Source organism: Purpureocillium lilacinum (genome assembly GCF_023168085.1).
Source record: "Purpureocillium lilacinum CBS 284.36 DNA, scaffold_3, whole genome shotgun sequence".
Classification (NCBI taxonomy): Eukaryota; Fungi; Ascomycota; class Sordariomycetes; order Hypocreales; family Ophiocordycipitaceae; genus Purpureocillium; species Purpureocillium lilacinum.
In genome coordinates this window covers 2,124,318-2,140,633 of record NW_027072113.1, presented here as the reverse complement: position 1 = coordinate 2,140,633, position 16,316 = coordinate 2,124,318, and the positions used below count along the sequence as shown (strand labels likewise).

The 16,316-nt window shown below is 60.2% G+C and overlaps 5 protein-coding genes across 5 annotated transcripts; 2 read left to right on the top strand and 3 right to left on the bottom strand.

Moving 5' to 3' along the window:
* Positions 1-662: 662 nt before the first annotated feature.
* Positions 663-1,783, bottom strand: PLICBS_004227 (uncharacterized protein; the record flags this gene model as incomplete). Its single annotated transcript, XM_018327049.1, has 3 exons — positions 663-715; positions 770-1,181; positions 1,253-1,783. The coding sequence occupies 3 exons, from the start codon at positions 1,781-1,783 to the stop codon at positions 663-665; spliced, it is 996 nt and encodes a 331-aa protein (XP_018174511.1).
* A 484-nt stretch (positions 1,784-2,267) lies between these two features.
* On the top strand, positions 2,268-3,150 carry PLICBS_004226 (uncharacterized protein; the record flags this gene model as incomplete). Its single annotated transcript, XM_018327050.1, has 3 exons — positions 2,268-2,468; positions 2,601-2,867; positions 2,962-3,150. 3 exons carry the CDS (start codon positions 2,268-2,270, stop codon positions 3,148-3,150), a joined length of 657 nt encoding a protein of 218 aa, XP_018174512.1.
* A 989-nt stretch (positions 3,151-4,139) lies between these two features.
* On the bottom strand, positions 4,140-5,590 carry PLICBS_004225 (peptide-N4-(N-acetyl-beta-glucosaminyl) asparagine amidase; the record flags this gene model as incomplete). Its single annotated transcript, XM_018327051.2, has 2 exons — positions 4,140-4,989; positions 5,040-5,590. 2 exons carry the CDS (start codon positions 5,588-5,590, stop codon positions 4,140-4,142), a joined length of 1,401 nt encoding a protein of 466 aa, XP_018174513.2.
* A 5,064-nt stretch (positions 5,591-10,654) lies between these two features.
* PLICBS_004224 (U3 small nucleolar RNA-associated protein) lies at positions 10,655-13,328 on the bottom strand (the record flags this gene model as incomplete). Its single annotated transcript, XM_018327052.2, has 2 exons — positions 10,655-12,261; positions 12,314-13,328. The coding sequence occupies 2 exons, from the start codon at positions 13,326-13,328 to the stop codon at positions 10,655-10,657; spliced, it is 2,622 nt and encodes an 873-aa protein (XP_018174514.2).
* Positions 13,329-14,307: 979 nt separating this feature from the next.
* On the top strand, positions 14,308-15,818 carry PLICBS_004223 (nicotinate phosphoribosyltransferase; the record flags this gene model as incomplete). Its single annotated transcript, XM_018327053.2, has 3 exons — positions 14,308-14,503; positions 14,556-15,618; positions 15,689-15,818. 3 exons carry the CDS (start codon positions 14,308-14,310, stop codon positions 15,816-15,818), a joined length of 1,389 nt encoding a protein of 462 aa, XP_018174515.2.
* Positions 15,819-16,316: the final 498 nt, after the last annotated feature.

Here is a 16,316-nt window from a genome sequence, read left to right as displayed (position 1 = left end):
TGGACGAGTCGGGCACGTTCCTTTTCCTTGCCGACAAGTGGTGACTCAGACAGTGCCCGACTTCATAAACGTCGGGCAGACTTACTATAGAAGATGAAGAAAGCAGACCCTCCCACTGTACGAAGCCAGAGGGGGCTGTAATCCCTTCTATCCGCACGCGCGCGCACACCGACAGGGCGGATCCAATGGGGGAAATGCCATGCCACGCCATGTTGTGCCATGCCGTGGCATGATCCGGCGCGATGAAACTCCCTGCCAAAATGAGGTGGCCATCCGGAAGAGGCTTGGCCACAACAGTCGCTCTCACGCATCTTGTGATCTTGCAGCCCGATCACCAGCCAATAATTGCTAGGCGCTGTGGCTAACTTTAGCTCCTAACTCGTGCCGCGGTCGCTGTCGCGGTCTTTCGTTCAAGCCCAACTTACACATAGCCAATCCGGGTACCGTAGACCGCTCAGGGCTAACGACGCTGCAGCAACACACTGTCGAGCTGAGCCCCCGTACCGTCGTGGTTCTGTCTGGGCCAGCGTCTGGCAGGTTTGCTGACATTGAGACGAGTCGGATGTGTCGAATTGACGGGTCTAATTGGGGGACTGGTTGGTGAAGTTTTGATAAGGACTTCTTCTCGTCGAGTACCGTCTCGCTGTCCGGGCATTAGAACATCAGAAGCGACCGTACCGCCGCGCGAGACCCCAAGTAGAGTACGTGCTCTCATCTAAGTTCGATAGAGGTTAGCGAGATGCATCAAAAAGACAACTCAGTTACGTACCTCGAGCGCCGCTGATGCCGAGCTGGCGACCGACGTTGGCGTACCCCTCGCTCTGGACTGCCATGTCCATCCGTACGCGAGACGCGACGTCCGGGTCGCCCTCCCACGTACTACGGCACATCGGACAAGTGACGGTGCCATGCGCCTTGGTCGCGGCCCACATCTGGAAACACTTTTGGTGGATGTTCTGCCCGCACGCAGCACGGCACCAGACGACAGATTCGGAGCTGTCGGCGTCGAGGTCGCAATAGCAGATGGGGCAGTCCCCTTCAACTGGCTTGCGCTTGCCAGCAGTAGTGCTTCCGGAAGCATCCCTGTCAGGTTCGGATGCGAAGATGGTGCAGAGCTCGGTGCTGAGCAACGCGGTCTGGTAGACGAGATCAAAGGGGGCGTGCAGAACACGGGCCAGGATCTATATGGACACATGTTAGACCACGCTGATACTGGCGACGGTGGTAGTGACAATGGAGAGTAAAGGCGTACATATAAGACGTGCTTGCACTGGTTGCCCTTGCGGGCGTGAGGGCAGTTGCACTGTGGCTGCCGGCCGATATGGACGGTGTAGACATTGCCAGTCGACCCAGTCATCTCAAATGTCTCCTCCGGGCATTCGACTGTTCCGGTAGGCGTCCGCTTCAACACATAGAAGCGCTGACCGAGAGCTCTCTCATAGACGGGGTAGAAGGCCTGTGGTGCCTTTGGGCGAAACTTCCGAGCCCGCTTCTCCGCTGTGGGTGACGATTCCGTCTCCGCCTTTCGCTTCCGGCTGGGTGATTTGGTCGCCTGCTGTAATGGCTTTGTAGATGACTCCTTCGATGAAGTGAATGGTGCCGTTCTCGTATTCTGAATCTTTGCGGAGGGCTTGCGTGGTGTGGATGGCGGCAGGTCATCACCCAGGATAATTGGATTGCTGGCTGATCCCTTTGCTCCCTTCACAATACCTGTAGAGGGAATATTGCGCCGAGAATTCCGCTCTGTGCCTTGCCGCACGGTTCCGATGGCTGGCGGCGCCATGTTGATGTCCAGAGCGCGTGACGACCTGAGTGGGTGACCGGCTTCGCACGGTTGATTGGGTTGTTGAGTACTTAAAGCTTCAATCAGCCCGCGGAGATGGGATTGATCCAAAGCATGGCTTTGCACGAGAACGCTTTCTGCAACTCTCGATGTCGAAATGTGACCACGAACGCCAGCGTGAACAAAGTACGTACGGCTAGCTGGCACGATGAGCGCTGCACTTACAGTGGCGACTCGCAGTTGGGGAAAGTGAGTGACGCTCCAGTGCGCCAGTCGTCACGACCGACCCCACTTTGTGGTCCCTGAATCTCACCGCCTGCCCTTCTTGTCCACATTCTCAAGTCCACGCCAGTGCACTCACGCCCCACCACGGCAGTTCAGACTTGCGCCGGATGAGTCTCTAAGTTCTTTATGCCCTCCTCAACACCATCTCGTCCCATGCCCGCGAGAGAGGCCAATCGCGTGCCCTCGTAGCACCAGCAAGATGATGAGCGACCAGGACATCGAGCGCCTCGCGCATCCCGAGTTTTGGGACGAGCGGTACGCCACCGCCGAGGACTCGGCGCCGACGCACGAGTGGTTCCGCACCTTTGCCGAGCTGCTGCCCTTTCTCCAGCCCAAGCTCTTCAATGCGCGCCCACCGGCGACGAATCCCAAGATTCTCCACCTAGGTTCTGGAGACAGTGTGCGTTTACCCTGGTGCTCGACCTTCTCCATCCTGGTCTTGCTGTGGTGTCTCTCTGCAGGACAAGAGAGGCAGTATCTTTACTTGCATGTAGTAGTCCTGTCGTTGGCTGACAGGCTTGTTGAGGACTAGACCCTGCCGCGGGACCTCGCAGAACGCGGGTACGCGGACCAGCTCTGCGTCGACTTCTCCAAGGTAGTCGTCGACCTCATGTCCCAGCGACACGCCGACGTCCCCGGCATCCGGTGGCAGCTCATGGACGTCTGCAACATGGACGACGTACCCGCGGGCTCCATCGACGTGGCCTTCGACAAGGGCACCCTCGACGCCATGATCCACGGCAGCCCGTGGAGTCCCCCGCAGGACGTGGTCGAGCACACGGCAGCGTACATCCAAGAGGTACGTGTCCGCGTCGAACTCTGTTGCAAAACTGCCCGCTATTTTCAGCTGCAGCACCAAAGGCCACGGAGGTCGCTAATAGAGGGCTCGACAGGTATATCGCGTGCTCAAGGATGATGGCGTCTTCTTGTACGTCACGTACCGTCCGCAACACTTCATTATGCCGCGGCTCAACTGCCCGGGCGTGGACTGGGACATTGAAGTCGTGGTATTGGGGGGCGAGGCCAGCTTACCCTACCATGGCTTCGTTGTGAAGAAGAAGAAGCAACCCACGCTGGCGTAGGAGCTTACAGAATCTGATGCTGCGCCATAAACCTCCCAAAAAAGCCCAGCGGCTCTGGTGCCAGTTACATGGACCCGGACACATTGCCGACATCCGGGCCGGCCGCGCTCGTGTGAACCAGATGATGAGGGTTGTCACGACTGGGTGTCGTGCGAAGATTCGTCCGAAAGTTTCTCAACGCCAATTCAGGCCGGAGGCAAAGATACAAAATTGGGTTGGGGCGCGAGTCTCCGAGCTGGACATGGCGGCCCCGCGGTTGCTATGAGACAAAACGAAACAGATCGCGGAGAATAGACGCACTACCCTAGACTCAGGGGCTTTGCTACAGGTTCTTTCTTCCCATACGAAGCACAAGTCCAATTCATTCATAAAAGGAGTTTTTAGGGGTCAAATAGACACGAGGCAATCACAATTATGTTTGCATCTCAGGTCCAAAGCTTGAACATCAACCAGGCTGTCTTCATTCGGCGCTTTTGCTCGCTGTCTCTATATAGCTCCGCTAGAGTCATCGACAGCTGCCACGTCCCCTGTCCTTTCCTCCCTCCCTTACTCGATGCTATTCCAAAGCAACCAAACGCCGAGGCGGGGTCTCCGCGGGAATATGCCCTGTTTCCTTGCTCCCCAAAAAGGTGCCATGTCCCTCGAGACATGGCCCTCCCCACCAACCCAACCAATGACGCCCCTTATATTCAAGCACAAATGAAAAAGTGGTAGCAAACGAAGAATGTCGTTAAGAAGTTACAAGCCCCGTCATGCTTGGTTGTGACGGGATGACGAGGATGAAGAAACGCCAAGTCTATGCGTCGGCTGTCGACTTGTGTGTATGCGTAGGTTGTTTGAGAGTATTAGAGACCCATGGCAAAGAAGCCGTGCCGCGAGCAATGGTCGACGTGATGCGTGTCGTCCCTTGTCCTCGGTGGTCATGGTGGTGTGGCCGTGTAGAGTCGTGTGTTAATCATGAAAAGGGAGCACTCCAGGCTGCAGCTGGTTTAGTGCTGGTCGGGGCCGCGGGGCGGCTGGAACTGTCGGCTGCGTGCATTCTGCTGCGCCGCCATCCATTCCGCCGAGCCAGTCTGCCGGCTGGGCTGCTCGGCAGGCATCTTGGCATCTCGGCTGGGCGTGCCGTTGGACCGGCTGCCTGCCGAGGAGCTCGACGCGCCGGGCACCAGGTCGGTGACGGCTTGGGCGATGGAGGCGACGACGTAGCCTCGCAGCTCCTGGTCCTCCCGTTGGTCCTCCTTCTCAAGTCGGAAACGCTCGTCCTTGCCCATGTTGGCACGCCGGATGTTCTTGATCTCCTGCATGACGTAGAGCATGACCTCCTCGGGGCATCGATTGCGTTCGTTGGCGGACTCGTTGTTGCGGACGTATCGTCGAGTAACATCAGTCGCTCCGTCGATCGAAAAGGCGACACAGTACGACATCTTCTTTCCCCAGCCTTCTGTGTACAGACGTGGGTTGTCCCAGGCCTCTTCGCAGGCGTCGACATGCACCCATCGCTTCTGATGGTCCGAGTACACCTCGGTCCAGACGTGGTCCTCGGCGTTCCATATCCAACGGACCCTGCCACCGACAGCGCGGCACAGCATGCTGAAGCAATTGGCCCACTCTCCGACTCTTCCTCGACGGGTCTGCAGCAGCCTCCAGACATCGCCGTATCGGGGGAAGCGTTCGTATGCGCCGCAGTTCTGGGCCGAGCATCGGTAAAGTTCGACACGTAAAGCACCGCATGCACTCTCCTCTGGCGTCGGGGCTGTCATGCCTTGGGCAATGGTTGGCGACAGGCACACGGGGCATGGCGGGTTGTTGACCCATGTGAAGAACGATCGCTTGAACCATCTGAGCCTGTTAGACGCTGTCCGAATGAGGCATCGGGGAGAGGAACCTACCGGAGAAGTGCCCTAATCACACAATCTTGATATCCCCACTCAGGTTTGCGGCCGTCGCCCATGCTCTCGGCCTCGGCCTGTAGAACCTGGCTTTCCTCCTCTGCCTCGCCATAGATGCGATCCAGAGGGATTGTTTGGAGCGCCTCATCTAACAGCCCGGGGTTCTCGTACTTGGTTGGTGTCAATGACAAGCTGATTAGGAGGTTGCGAAACTTTTGAGAGTCGCGATCGCCGGCGGCGGGGGCTGTCGGGATCTTGGGCAGATGTCTGATGCACGAGTAGGAGGGAGGGGTCGCCGCAGATCCGTGAGAGGTCGCGGGTCGAGAGTCGTTAAACGAAGCATGGCCGCGCAGGTCGGCGCTCGATGCTCTTTGGGCGAGGTCGGCGTGACCAGGTTCGGGAGTGTGATGGCGAGAGCAGGAGCGCAGCTCATTCATGCGCTTGTCCCGCAACAGGCCCTCGAAGCGGACGCGCAGGTCGTGCGCCCACTCCTCGCCATACTCGGACCGTGACGACGGCTCCGGGCTGAACGGAGTGCCTCGGCCCGCCATTGTCGGGGAATGGAGGTCGAGGATTGACTTGGTAGCGTCGCGGGCGATGGATGGGCACGGCAGCGACTATGCGTGTCGGTGATGCAGGCGTCGCTGCGCGGTGAGGAGGAAGAGGCGCAGTGGAGGAAGAGGTCAGGGCGATGGGGGGTAGTCGGCCTGCTTATGGTGTTTTGTCGTAGCGCTTGACCAAGCGAGGTATGTGTCGTGGCCCGACGGATGGCGAACCCGAGCAGGCGTGGTCGTGGTCGTAAGGCAGTGAGCGTCGTCAGCAGGTGATTCGTAGGCCTCTGGAGTCGCCACAGGGGCCTGGCGCGGGCTGCTGCGTCGTCGCTCGCAGGCAGGCTTCACGGCTGACGTCGGCGTCGGTCGCCGAAGCGAATTCGTCGTGGTCGACAGAGCGTCGCAGGCAAGATTGCCGCCGTGGTCGAGGGATGAAAGCGAGCGCTGGCCGCCCCGTTGGCAACGCTTCCGGGAACGAGGATGGATGGGATGTGAGTGAATGGGATGGAATGGATGGGCTGGGGGGGACTGGGGGGAAAAGGGTCCCGGCAGCAACAGCAGCAGATGGATGGAGCCCCTCGCGGCGGCGGCGGCGGCAGCGGGTTTGCGGGTGAGGGAGCGAGCGAGTGCGTGCGTTGCGTGGACACTGACGGGCACTCACACACACACCTCTCTCGCCAGGCCACGGCAGGCCTGCCAGGACAGGGCGGGACTGAACTGGACGGACGGGCAGGCGACGGGACAGGGCACCTCGCCAGGCGCAGGCGCAGGCTGCGGGCGGGCGGTGGTGGTGGTGGTGGTACGCACCGCCGCCCATGCTCCCGTGGCGTGTGTGCGTGCGTGGAGGGTGTGTGTCCCACCTGGAGCCCAGCGGCCCTGCCCAGCGGCGAGCCAGTGAGGCCGCAGGCAGAGGGGCCAGGGGTGGGCGGCCGGCGAGTGTCAGTGTGCGAGCAAGCGTCGTCAGTTCGTCGCTCGCTCGCAGCGCTGGGCGGTTTACGCGTCAGCCTGCGCCGCCGCGGCCAATCAGCGCCCGCACGCGGCCCCATCCTGGGGGGATTAGCTGGGCGACATGGGCGGGCGGCTGCAAGAGCGCAGGGAAAAAAAAGGGACGTCCACGAGGTACCGCTACCTGTGGCCAGTCCCGTGAGGCGTCGTTTCCACTCAACGCGCAAGCTGTCTTGCCTCCCGTCCTCCACCCGAGATGCTGCGCAAGCTGCCCTCGCGAGGTTACGGGCGCTGCGAGTGCGAGAGCGCGGGCGCGGGCGCGCGGGGTTGCGTGGGACCCGGTTGCGAAGCCCTTCATCTTGGGTACTGTACCTGCAAGTCACTCCGTATCTATCGTACCGCAAAACGTACTTGAAGGGCTTCCATTTTGCCCTTGACGCGCGCGCTGTACGGCGCATACGCATCTCAAAGAGGGAGTCGTCGGCCACAGCGACACTGGAAGGCCGCGTCGGCCGAGCCGGGAAGATTCGGCGAGGTACCGTTCCCGTACAGTTTACACGGCGCGAGTACCGGCTACTCGGGAACCCGTCCGTCTGCTTACATGGGGGCACGGGTACCGGTACCTGGGGCTGGCTGAGGCTTGATCCCCCCTCCCCGGTCGTCGCCTCTCGAGGGGCGATGACGAGGCACGGAGGTACGTACTCTTTCATCCTGCGCTGCATGCCCGCCCGCCAGCGTCGCCCTTCGCGGCTCGCGGTGGCAATGCTTTCTCTCCAACGGGCCAGCCGGTGCGAGCATTTCCAGGTGTAACAAATCGGTCGCCGGTCATTCGACAGAGGGGAAGGAAGCGCACCACCAGACCATCCAAAGGGGAGAAACTCAGGATTCTCACTCACCTTCTCCTTGAACGAGGCAGGCTCCTGTGCTGTGGCTCCCGGCGGAGACGCACCCGCCTGACCCTGGAGGGCGCAGCGCACCACGTCTGGCCATTTTGCCGCCACTCGTTGCTGCGAGTCACCGTTGTCCACGTCCGCGCGGCTGTCGGCCAGAGGGGGCAATGGGTGGGTGCCCCATCAACCCACCGCCCTGCTCAAGCCGCTGCTGGGCCCGTCCACTGTCCGTCCAAGTCCATCTCTCCCATCAATTCATTCGTCTCTGGCTGATAGGCCCTCGAGGTCCTGCCAACAGAGTGGATGAGTGGATGCATTCTGGGGCTTCATGGGGCCTCAGATTCTCCAGCTGCACGCCCTGCCAGATTCTGATCGGCATCAGCCACAGATGGCGAGACGGTGGCTGAAAACGGGTTGCTCGTGGTCCGTGGGCGACGTTGCGCGGCTCCGGGCTTCCAGAAACAGACATCCAGACCGCGAGCATGACGAGATTGCCAACGTTTTGACCCGGACCGCAAGAATCGAGTTGAATGTCTTGAGTGATTGCCAGAACCACGTTGCGCAATGGCCCCAAGACAGTCCCGTATTCGGCCATTGGAGCCCTCTCTCGCGCCCGTGGAGAGAGGCCTACCCGAGGTACTTGGCAGCAGGAGCACAGCGCTCCGGGAACCAAGTACTTGCTGCTGCGGCGCGAGAGGTGGCGCAGCCCAGCCTCAGCCTCTTCGAGGTGGAAGCCGTCCGAGGCTGTGGCTTGGCTCCCGCGCCGCACCAGGGGCAGCCACAGCGCCCGTGCCATCGACTTCGTGACAGCCACTTCCTCTGTCGGCTGCTGCTTGTTCCTGGATGGACGACCCGTCTCCCGACGCCGTACGTTCGTCTGCAGAGCTGTACACTTCCCGTCATGAAGCTACTGGAGCCCCTACGCTGAGCTATCATCTGCCCGGTGATTCTCCCCCCTAGGTCACTTCCCGTCGTTGTTGGTAGTCCTTCATATGGAAGTGTAAAATCGCACACGTTCATGCCAAAAGGCGTCATCTTGCAGCCGCCCAACCCACGCACAGAGCACCCGCACGGTGGAAATTTATCAGGCTTCCAGGACACTCCCCTTCAGCCTCCTGCCCCTTGGTGGCTGTCATCCTCCCGTCGTCGTCTCTGCCATCGTGTCCTCAGCTCCTCGTTCCCCTCGTCTCGCCTCCCCCAGACCCGCCCGGCGCTCGGCATCCAAGGCGTCGTGGACTGACCATCCAGATAGCCTTCCGATTAAAAGGGTCGTGCCAGACCCCTTCCCGACAGCCGGCCCTCGCGGGCGCCCCAACAGCCCAAATTGCACGGCTTGCCAAATCACCAGCTCTTCTCCTCAGGGCAGTTAGCTAGAAGGGGGGCGTGCCGGTGAGAGCGATGGGGGGGAGGGCGTGCCACCAGGGCCGCGTCATCGTTGTCGCCGCCACAGGTCAGGCCTGCTCCCCCTGCCTGCGTACACGTACATTCGTACAGTACCCACGACATCGAATTGCCACTTCACATCGAAATTGACGACCGGGGCGTGAAAACAAGCAGGAATTGGCTTTTTGATTCGAGTTATGCGTCTCGCGTACTTTAGGACCCGCGGGTCGCCAATGTCGGCTTGATCTCGCCGAGTGCCTGCTGAGCGTTTCAGGCGAAGTCCTCATATAACCGTGGAATCACTGCTACGCTACCACACACTCGTGCCGTCCAAGACAATGTCCCTCCACAAGCAACGTATGCCGTTCCAGTAGGCTTCTCATGCTCGGCGGATAAGTATCGAACGTGAGGATGAGACGGCTTACTTGATTCGGCCCGTCCGTGCCCACGAGACCTGCCACGTTCAATGGTCCCTCGTCAGCTCCTCCCCGGATCCTCCGATATAGAAAGGTCTGGAGCAGGCGGGACAACGCGAGGGCCGGGCCCAGGGCATCTTTAGTGAAAGCTTTTTCATGCCAAGGGATTGGGCTACCGATGCCACGTTGTGTCGACAAACGTGACGGCAACTCGCCACTCGACGCCTTGAGATGGAGTCAAGCTTCGGAGATCTGTCCAGCTGGTGTCTTCATTCTGCCTCCGATATTGATGACTCGGTTCGACCAGATATTCCACATTTACTTTCTCCTCAATGTTTGCTCCGGTCACTGCCCGCCTTGCTACGGGGTCTGCCGCTTAGACTGTTGATGGAGCATATCATGCCAACGTATGTATCGTATCCATCATCCAGCAAGACGTCAACTCGACGATAACACTCCAAACTCACCGCCTCGGCATCACCACACCCCTCATCCCGCGTCCTGACTCCAGTCAGCGTACCGCTTCGTACGCCCCGACTAGCCCGTTGAGGCTCGACGAGTACGTACGTACATAGACCAGCGGCCCGGCCGTTGACTCTCCGTGACTCCTCAGCACCTGGCCGCGCGTAAAGCACCATCCTCCTCCCCCCTCCACTCCTTCGCCCACAACTAACCGCCGCGTACGCTCGGCTATCTGTGGGCCCGCCTGCGAGTCGACGACGACGACGACGTCGCCCTCTCACGGCGCCGTGAGTGCCCGGAGTATTCCGCGACGGCTTCAGTCCGCCCGCCCTGGGCCGTCGTCGAGGTTGCCGTCATCGCCGTCGTTGATGAAATGCGGACGGGGCACCGGGTGGTGGCGGACATGAGGTCTGAGCTCGCCGATTACTTGATGCCGCTCACTGGACAGCTTTCAACATTTGTCGTACTCGTGAGGCGCGGGCTGTTCCTGTGTATCACAACTTGGTCATCGACTAGCCACGGCTATATCGGCTGGCAAGCGGTGTGTGATCGAAACGGAGCAGGGCTCCTCCATCGGACTGTGACCGGACGCCTAGGCCGCTGACTGCGAAGCACCACGCACTCAGCTGCACCATCAGGACCCTCGTGACGGGCATGGGTGCACTTCAACCCTACGATAGCGCTGCAGCCCGTGCGATTGTACAATGTGATTACCCTGAAAAGAAGAAATTCTGAAGCTGCCCTTCACCGTGACGCCCCGTAGTTACAGCATGTGGCAAGTTCTAGATACAGCTTGGGGACGAAAGGGGCTGGCTGGCAACCTCGTCCGACCGAGCCCGACTCCGCGATTCGTCGTCACGCGAGCCATGCCCTCGCTTCGCCAGCCCACGTCAAACACACGCCAGCCCAGACGCCCACGATGTGAGGGGCTATCCCCCCTCCTGGGCGCGCACACTTTGCTCTTCTCCTCAATACTTCTCCCACTCGTGGCCGGCAAAGTACCTGTCGGGCATGTCCACATCCCACGTCGGCCTCTCCACCAGCGCGACCTCGAGCGGTTGGTCCGCGCGGTTCACGGGAACGACGCCCAGGATGGGGCGGTACTTGTACGTGATCCACCACTTCTTGCGCTCATCAGTCGTGTCGTCAGACTGGACGACCGTCTTGCTGCCGTTGTTGCGAAGCTGGGCGAGTTCGCCGTCGGCGTCAGCCATCTCGTCGTCGCTGTCACTCTCCTCCGCCCTTGGGGTCTCCCCCACGTTGATGTCTTCGTAGTTCTCCTCCTCTCCATGCTTCCGAACTTTGTGGGGCACGAGGTTCTCTCTCTCCATCTTGCCCCCAGCGCCGGTGGTCCGCGAAGCCCGCTTCCTCTTCGTTCCTTGAGCCACCTGCGTCTCTGCGGAGCCGTCGGCGTCTGCCGTGGGCATGGGGAGGTCCTGGCCCATGTCCAACATGAGGAGGAATGATACGCCGTACACCCACATCCTTGACCCCTGCCAGAATATGCCTTTGGGCAGATCGAGTAGATCCTGTACCGCCGCGGGAAGGGCCTTTCGTGGGTGTCTTCGGGACCATGGGGTTAGCGCGCCTTGACGCGGATGGAACGCAAGAACGTTCCATGACGACGTGATGGCAGCAAGGGTATAGTCGTCACTCGAGGCGTCTCCGGACCCGGGTACGTCGTCCGTGAAGGACAGGACAACGGGAGCGGAGGGCAACTTGGGCAGCTGTTTGGCGTTCGGGTTGCGAATCCACTGCTCACCGACATCAATAGCGTCGGCCTCGTCGTCAGATGAGTCGCTGTCCGACGACGAAGCCGCGTCATCGGCACCGTCGACGGCTTGGCCATTTCGTAGGCTCTCCTCGTGGCCGCGCAGGATCCAAGTGTCCATGTAGCCAGCCAGGTCGGCGACCGCGACCATCTTGGAGTCTGCGCTGAAAGCCGCTTGCGTAACGCTCCGGTCGTAGCCGCCCAAGCCGCCGTTCATGATGTATTTTGGTACATGGCGACGCAGCCGGGCGAGTCGCTGGACTTTGATGCCGGCGGCGGGCACACCCTCTTTGTTCGCGTTGAGGGTAATCCGGGCCATCAGAACGCGCGACCCCTCCTGGACCAGCAAGACCCATTTCCCATCGGGAGACAGCTTGACTTGCGTGGCCCCGAGACGCGTAAGCTTCTGTGGAAGCTCAAGAGAGTGTATTTTGACATCCGAAGGTTTGGTCGGGTCCTGATGCTCGAGACGGAACGCCTTGACATCGATGGGTGTAGAGACGACAAGGAGGGTTCCATCTTGGTTCAATGCCGCAGAAGTGATGTTGCAATCACCCTTGACAACAATGGTCTTGAGAAGCTTGCGGTTCTGGTTGATGTCGACGTCGTCGGTGCCCGACTCAAACAGCTCGGTGGCGGGTTTCCTCAGACTCCAGATGTGAATCTCCCGGTCCCACCAGCTGACCATGAACCTAGCGTTGGCGGCGCTTGCGAGCGGCGGTTGTTGCGGCAGATTGCTCATCATCCTGTGATTCTCGCGGCCCATTTCCTTTAGGGGCACAACCATGAGGTTGGCATCGGGACCTGGCTGAAGTCAGTACAAACAGAATGTGAGCCTGGAGCAAATCTATCTCACCTCCTGAAACCACGACACTGACGTTGCCGTTTTCGAACGATGCCATGGCCTTCACATCGTGGTCGTGATACCGCCGGCCCCAGACCTTGCCCCAACGCTGGCCGGCGCCAGAGGCCTGCTTGTAGAGAAAGGTCCTCCTGTCCATACCACCGCTCATAATGGCGGTGCCGTCCGCGCTGGTGGCGAGGCTCAAGACGTCCTGTTTGTGACTTTGGATGCGCTGGGCCTGTGTGTACGTCTTGCCGTCCCAGATGCAGATCTGTCCTGTGGAATCGCCGGAGACAATGTTGCCGTTAGGCAGGCACTTGACAGACCAGACGATGATGTCTTTGGCGCCGCCGACCAGGTCGGAACCGAGCGTCATTCGTCGGAGGAGGTGGCCCTTGGCCATGTCGTAGGCTCGAATCGTGCTGTCGGAGCAGCCGACAATGACCACCTTGCGCGACTGGAAGGTCATGCTGACCATCTGGGCCTTCTTGGTCGGAGACTTGACCAGGACTCGCTGGAAACGCAAGTCGTCGTCCTCAAGCGAGTACATGACCAGCTCACCGTCGATGGTGCCGGCCACAAGCTTGTTCGAGTTCTGTACTTCGGAGCTGGGCCCATCGGTCGAGCTGGAAGGCTGTGCCGCGAGACACCAGATATCACCGTGCTGGCCGCTCGCATGGCGCTTGGGCTTGCCCGTTTCCAGGTCCCATTCGGTGACGGTGGAGGTGTAGCCGATGCTGAAGAGGCGCGACTTTCCAATCACGACGCGGCCATCGCCCAAGTCCTGGTCGGGCTCGTTGACCCAGACGAGGCCGTCAATGCTGCGGCCCTTGCCACCCCGAATAACCTGCTCCTGGTGCCAGGTGCCGTTGCCGGGGTTCCATATCTCGATATCGCCGTTGGCACGGCCAATCGCCAGCCTCGCGACAGTGCTGCGCTTTGCGGTTCTCGTCTTGGGATGGGAGAAGGCGACCGCGTTGATAGCGGACGGCTGGTAGGGGACGAAGCGGCAGCGGTGAACGTCCATGGTTGCCGCGTTGGTGATGCGATCGTCGGGGTTCGCTTGGTCTTCTATCACCGCGACGGCGCAAGCTCACGCAGGCGACGTACGGAATGGGCGCTGATGTGCCCGGAACGCTGCAAGACGGCGTGGCTGAAGGGGTGGTATTGTCGCGGACCGCCTTCTGAGCATGGAGGAAAAAAAGTCCAGCCTCGTCCCAGAGTTTTTTTTTCTGCCGCCCGCTGGCGCTCACGAATTAAGGTGTGGTCAATGCGCAGATACCCCTCCACCCCACCAGTACGTACTGTCCTGCCTGCTGAGCGCGCCCGAAGTCTGCGGTGCCCTGTGGTGCTGTTGCCCGCTACGCTACCTGCTGTAGACACCTGTGGGCATTCCAGGTTTTTTCTGGGCGCTGCTGGACCGGAGCCCGCCTTGGAAGCCCCGCCGGCGCCCTTCCCTTGCGTCGCCTTCTAGGAATCGGGCCACCTTCAGCGGCTTCCAGCTGCCTCTGGCGGGGCATCGATAGGTAGCGTCAACGACGGCCCGGGGGACTGTCCTGGGCTTGTCGTCGCAGCGCAGCAAGCCTCTGAGGAGGGGCTTGGCCCTCCATTCCGCCTCCAGCACTAACGTGCTTCGACTTCGTACCAACGGTGCTAACGCCGAGCACGTCCGCCGAACATTCGCTTCACGTCTTCCTCGCACACGACCCGACTGCAGCGCAACCTCGCACGATACTCGTCGCTCTGCTACCCGACACGACCCTGTGCTTCTTCCAGTTCTCGACCGCGAACGAGCGCAAAGCCCCGCCTCCCGCCTCCCCCAGTCAAGGCACCCACGAACCCTGCCGCAGCGCACACTTCTGCACAACACCCGGGTGCTTGGGCCACGGCTGCAGCTGCCTCTCGATGCACAACTCGCCAGCCAACGGCACGAGAGCTGGACATTAGCGGACCGCTGCAGAAGACTGCCAAGAATTGCCGCGGATGCGCATCGCCGACCCGCCGCAATGGACTTCAACAGCTCGTCGCCCTTCCCGGAGGGGGTCATCTCCTTCCTCGACACCGACTTGTACAAGTTGACGATGCAATGCGCCGTCTTCAAGTTTTTCAAGAATATCGAGGTGACCTACGCCTTCACCAACCGGACGCCCGACAAAAGGCTGTCTCGGGCTGGCTTCAAATGGCTTGACGAGCAAATCAGAAGTGAGTGCCTTGAATCCATCTCTTTGTTTTCGCTCCTGACCCCACGCGCCAGAGCTCGGCAATATTTCGCTGCTCAACGACGAGTACCTATTCCTCAAGACGCACTGCCCCTACCTCACGCCCGACTACCTCGAGTATCTGAAGGAGTTTCGACTGAGACCGCGCGACCAGGTCGCCGTCACGTTTGCCCCTCTCGGCGAGGACACTGGGGCCGACTCTGACATTGGCGACATCGACATCAGGATCCGGGGCACATGGTCCGACACCATTCTCTACGAAATTCCCATCTTGGCGCTCACGTCAGAGGCCTACTTCCGCTTCATGGACACAGACTGGAGTTACGACGGACAGGAGGAGCAGGCGTTCGCAAAGGGCCTGAAGCTTCTGGAGGCTGGCTGCATCACTTCCGAGTTTGGCACGCGGCGGCGGCGCGACTACCACACCCAGGCCCTCGTCTTTCGCGGCCTTGTCAAGGCGTCCAAGGAGGCTGCCGCCAAGGGCTTCCATGGCAAGCTCTCCGGCACCAGTAACGTGCATCTGGCCATGCGCTTCGGCATCCCACCCGTCGGCACCGTAGCTCACGAGTGGTTCATGGGGACGGCCGCCATCATCGGCGACTACAAGAACGCAACTGAGGAGGCGCTGCGTCACTGGGTCAGCTGCTTCGGATCGAACCTGGCCATCGCGCTCACGGACACGTTCGGTACACGGGAGTTTCTGCACGCCTTCAGTCAGCCCATCCGCCCCGTCGAGGGTGGGGTATCTGCAGATGCTTTCCAGAGACCTGACGGCAGTATGAAGACGTACGCTGAGCTCTTCACCGGTGTCCGACAAGACTCCGGAGACCCAGCCGAGTACGTCAAGATGATGCGCGAGTACTACGACTCGCAGGGCGTCAAGGACAAAAAGGTCATTGTCTTTTCTGACTCGCTCAACATTGAGCGCTGTCTCGAGTACAAGCAGGTGTCGGACGAATACGGCTTCCAGCCTACCTTTGGTGTCGGAACGTATCTGACCAACGATTTTGTTCACCTATCTACCGGAACCAAGTCGGTTCCTCTGAATATCGTCATAAAGTTGAGCTCGGCTGCGGGCCGGCCAGCCATCAAGATCAGGTCAGTCCTCCCCCCAGCATATCAAGCACGCTCAGGCATTCTTGTAAGCGGTATTGCTGACGAGAAGCAGCGACAACATTGGAAAGAACACAGGAGATAAAGAAGTAGTAGAAAAGGTCAAGCGCGAGCTCGGGTATGTGGAGCGCGAGTGGAAAGAAGGAGACGAGACTGCGCGATGGGGGAAAGAAGACGCCGCTTAGATGGCCCAACTAGAGTTAGACGGTTCGATATCCAGTTCGAGATGCGGTGCGTTCGCTACTTTGCCGGGTCTATGCGAGCTCATAGATACTGTCAATGGCATCGAGTGCAGCTCAATGCAAACGCTGCTTTGGATGCTGAAAGGGTCGGCAACCACGAGTAGCGCGGTCCGCCCAGGTCTGTTCTGCTCGCCGAATCATCGATGACGACAAACTTGAGCACTCGAGTGTTGGTTCACACGCAGATGCCGGCGCTGAAATCAGGCAGTCACATCCCCATGGCTGCACCACCGCTGAGAGGGAAACGAGATAGGTAGGCGCGAGCGACTGCAACTGGACAAGAAGGAACGCCGAGAGAGGAAAACTACAAGGTGCGTGGCGGATGGCCGACCTGACCTTGATTCTCCTCATACTTCCATTCTCCATCGCATCCGCTGTCTGCGACCTGACCGAATCGACTTTGGACCTCTTTTTGGAACCAATTTTGGGACGCTCTCTTGG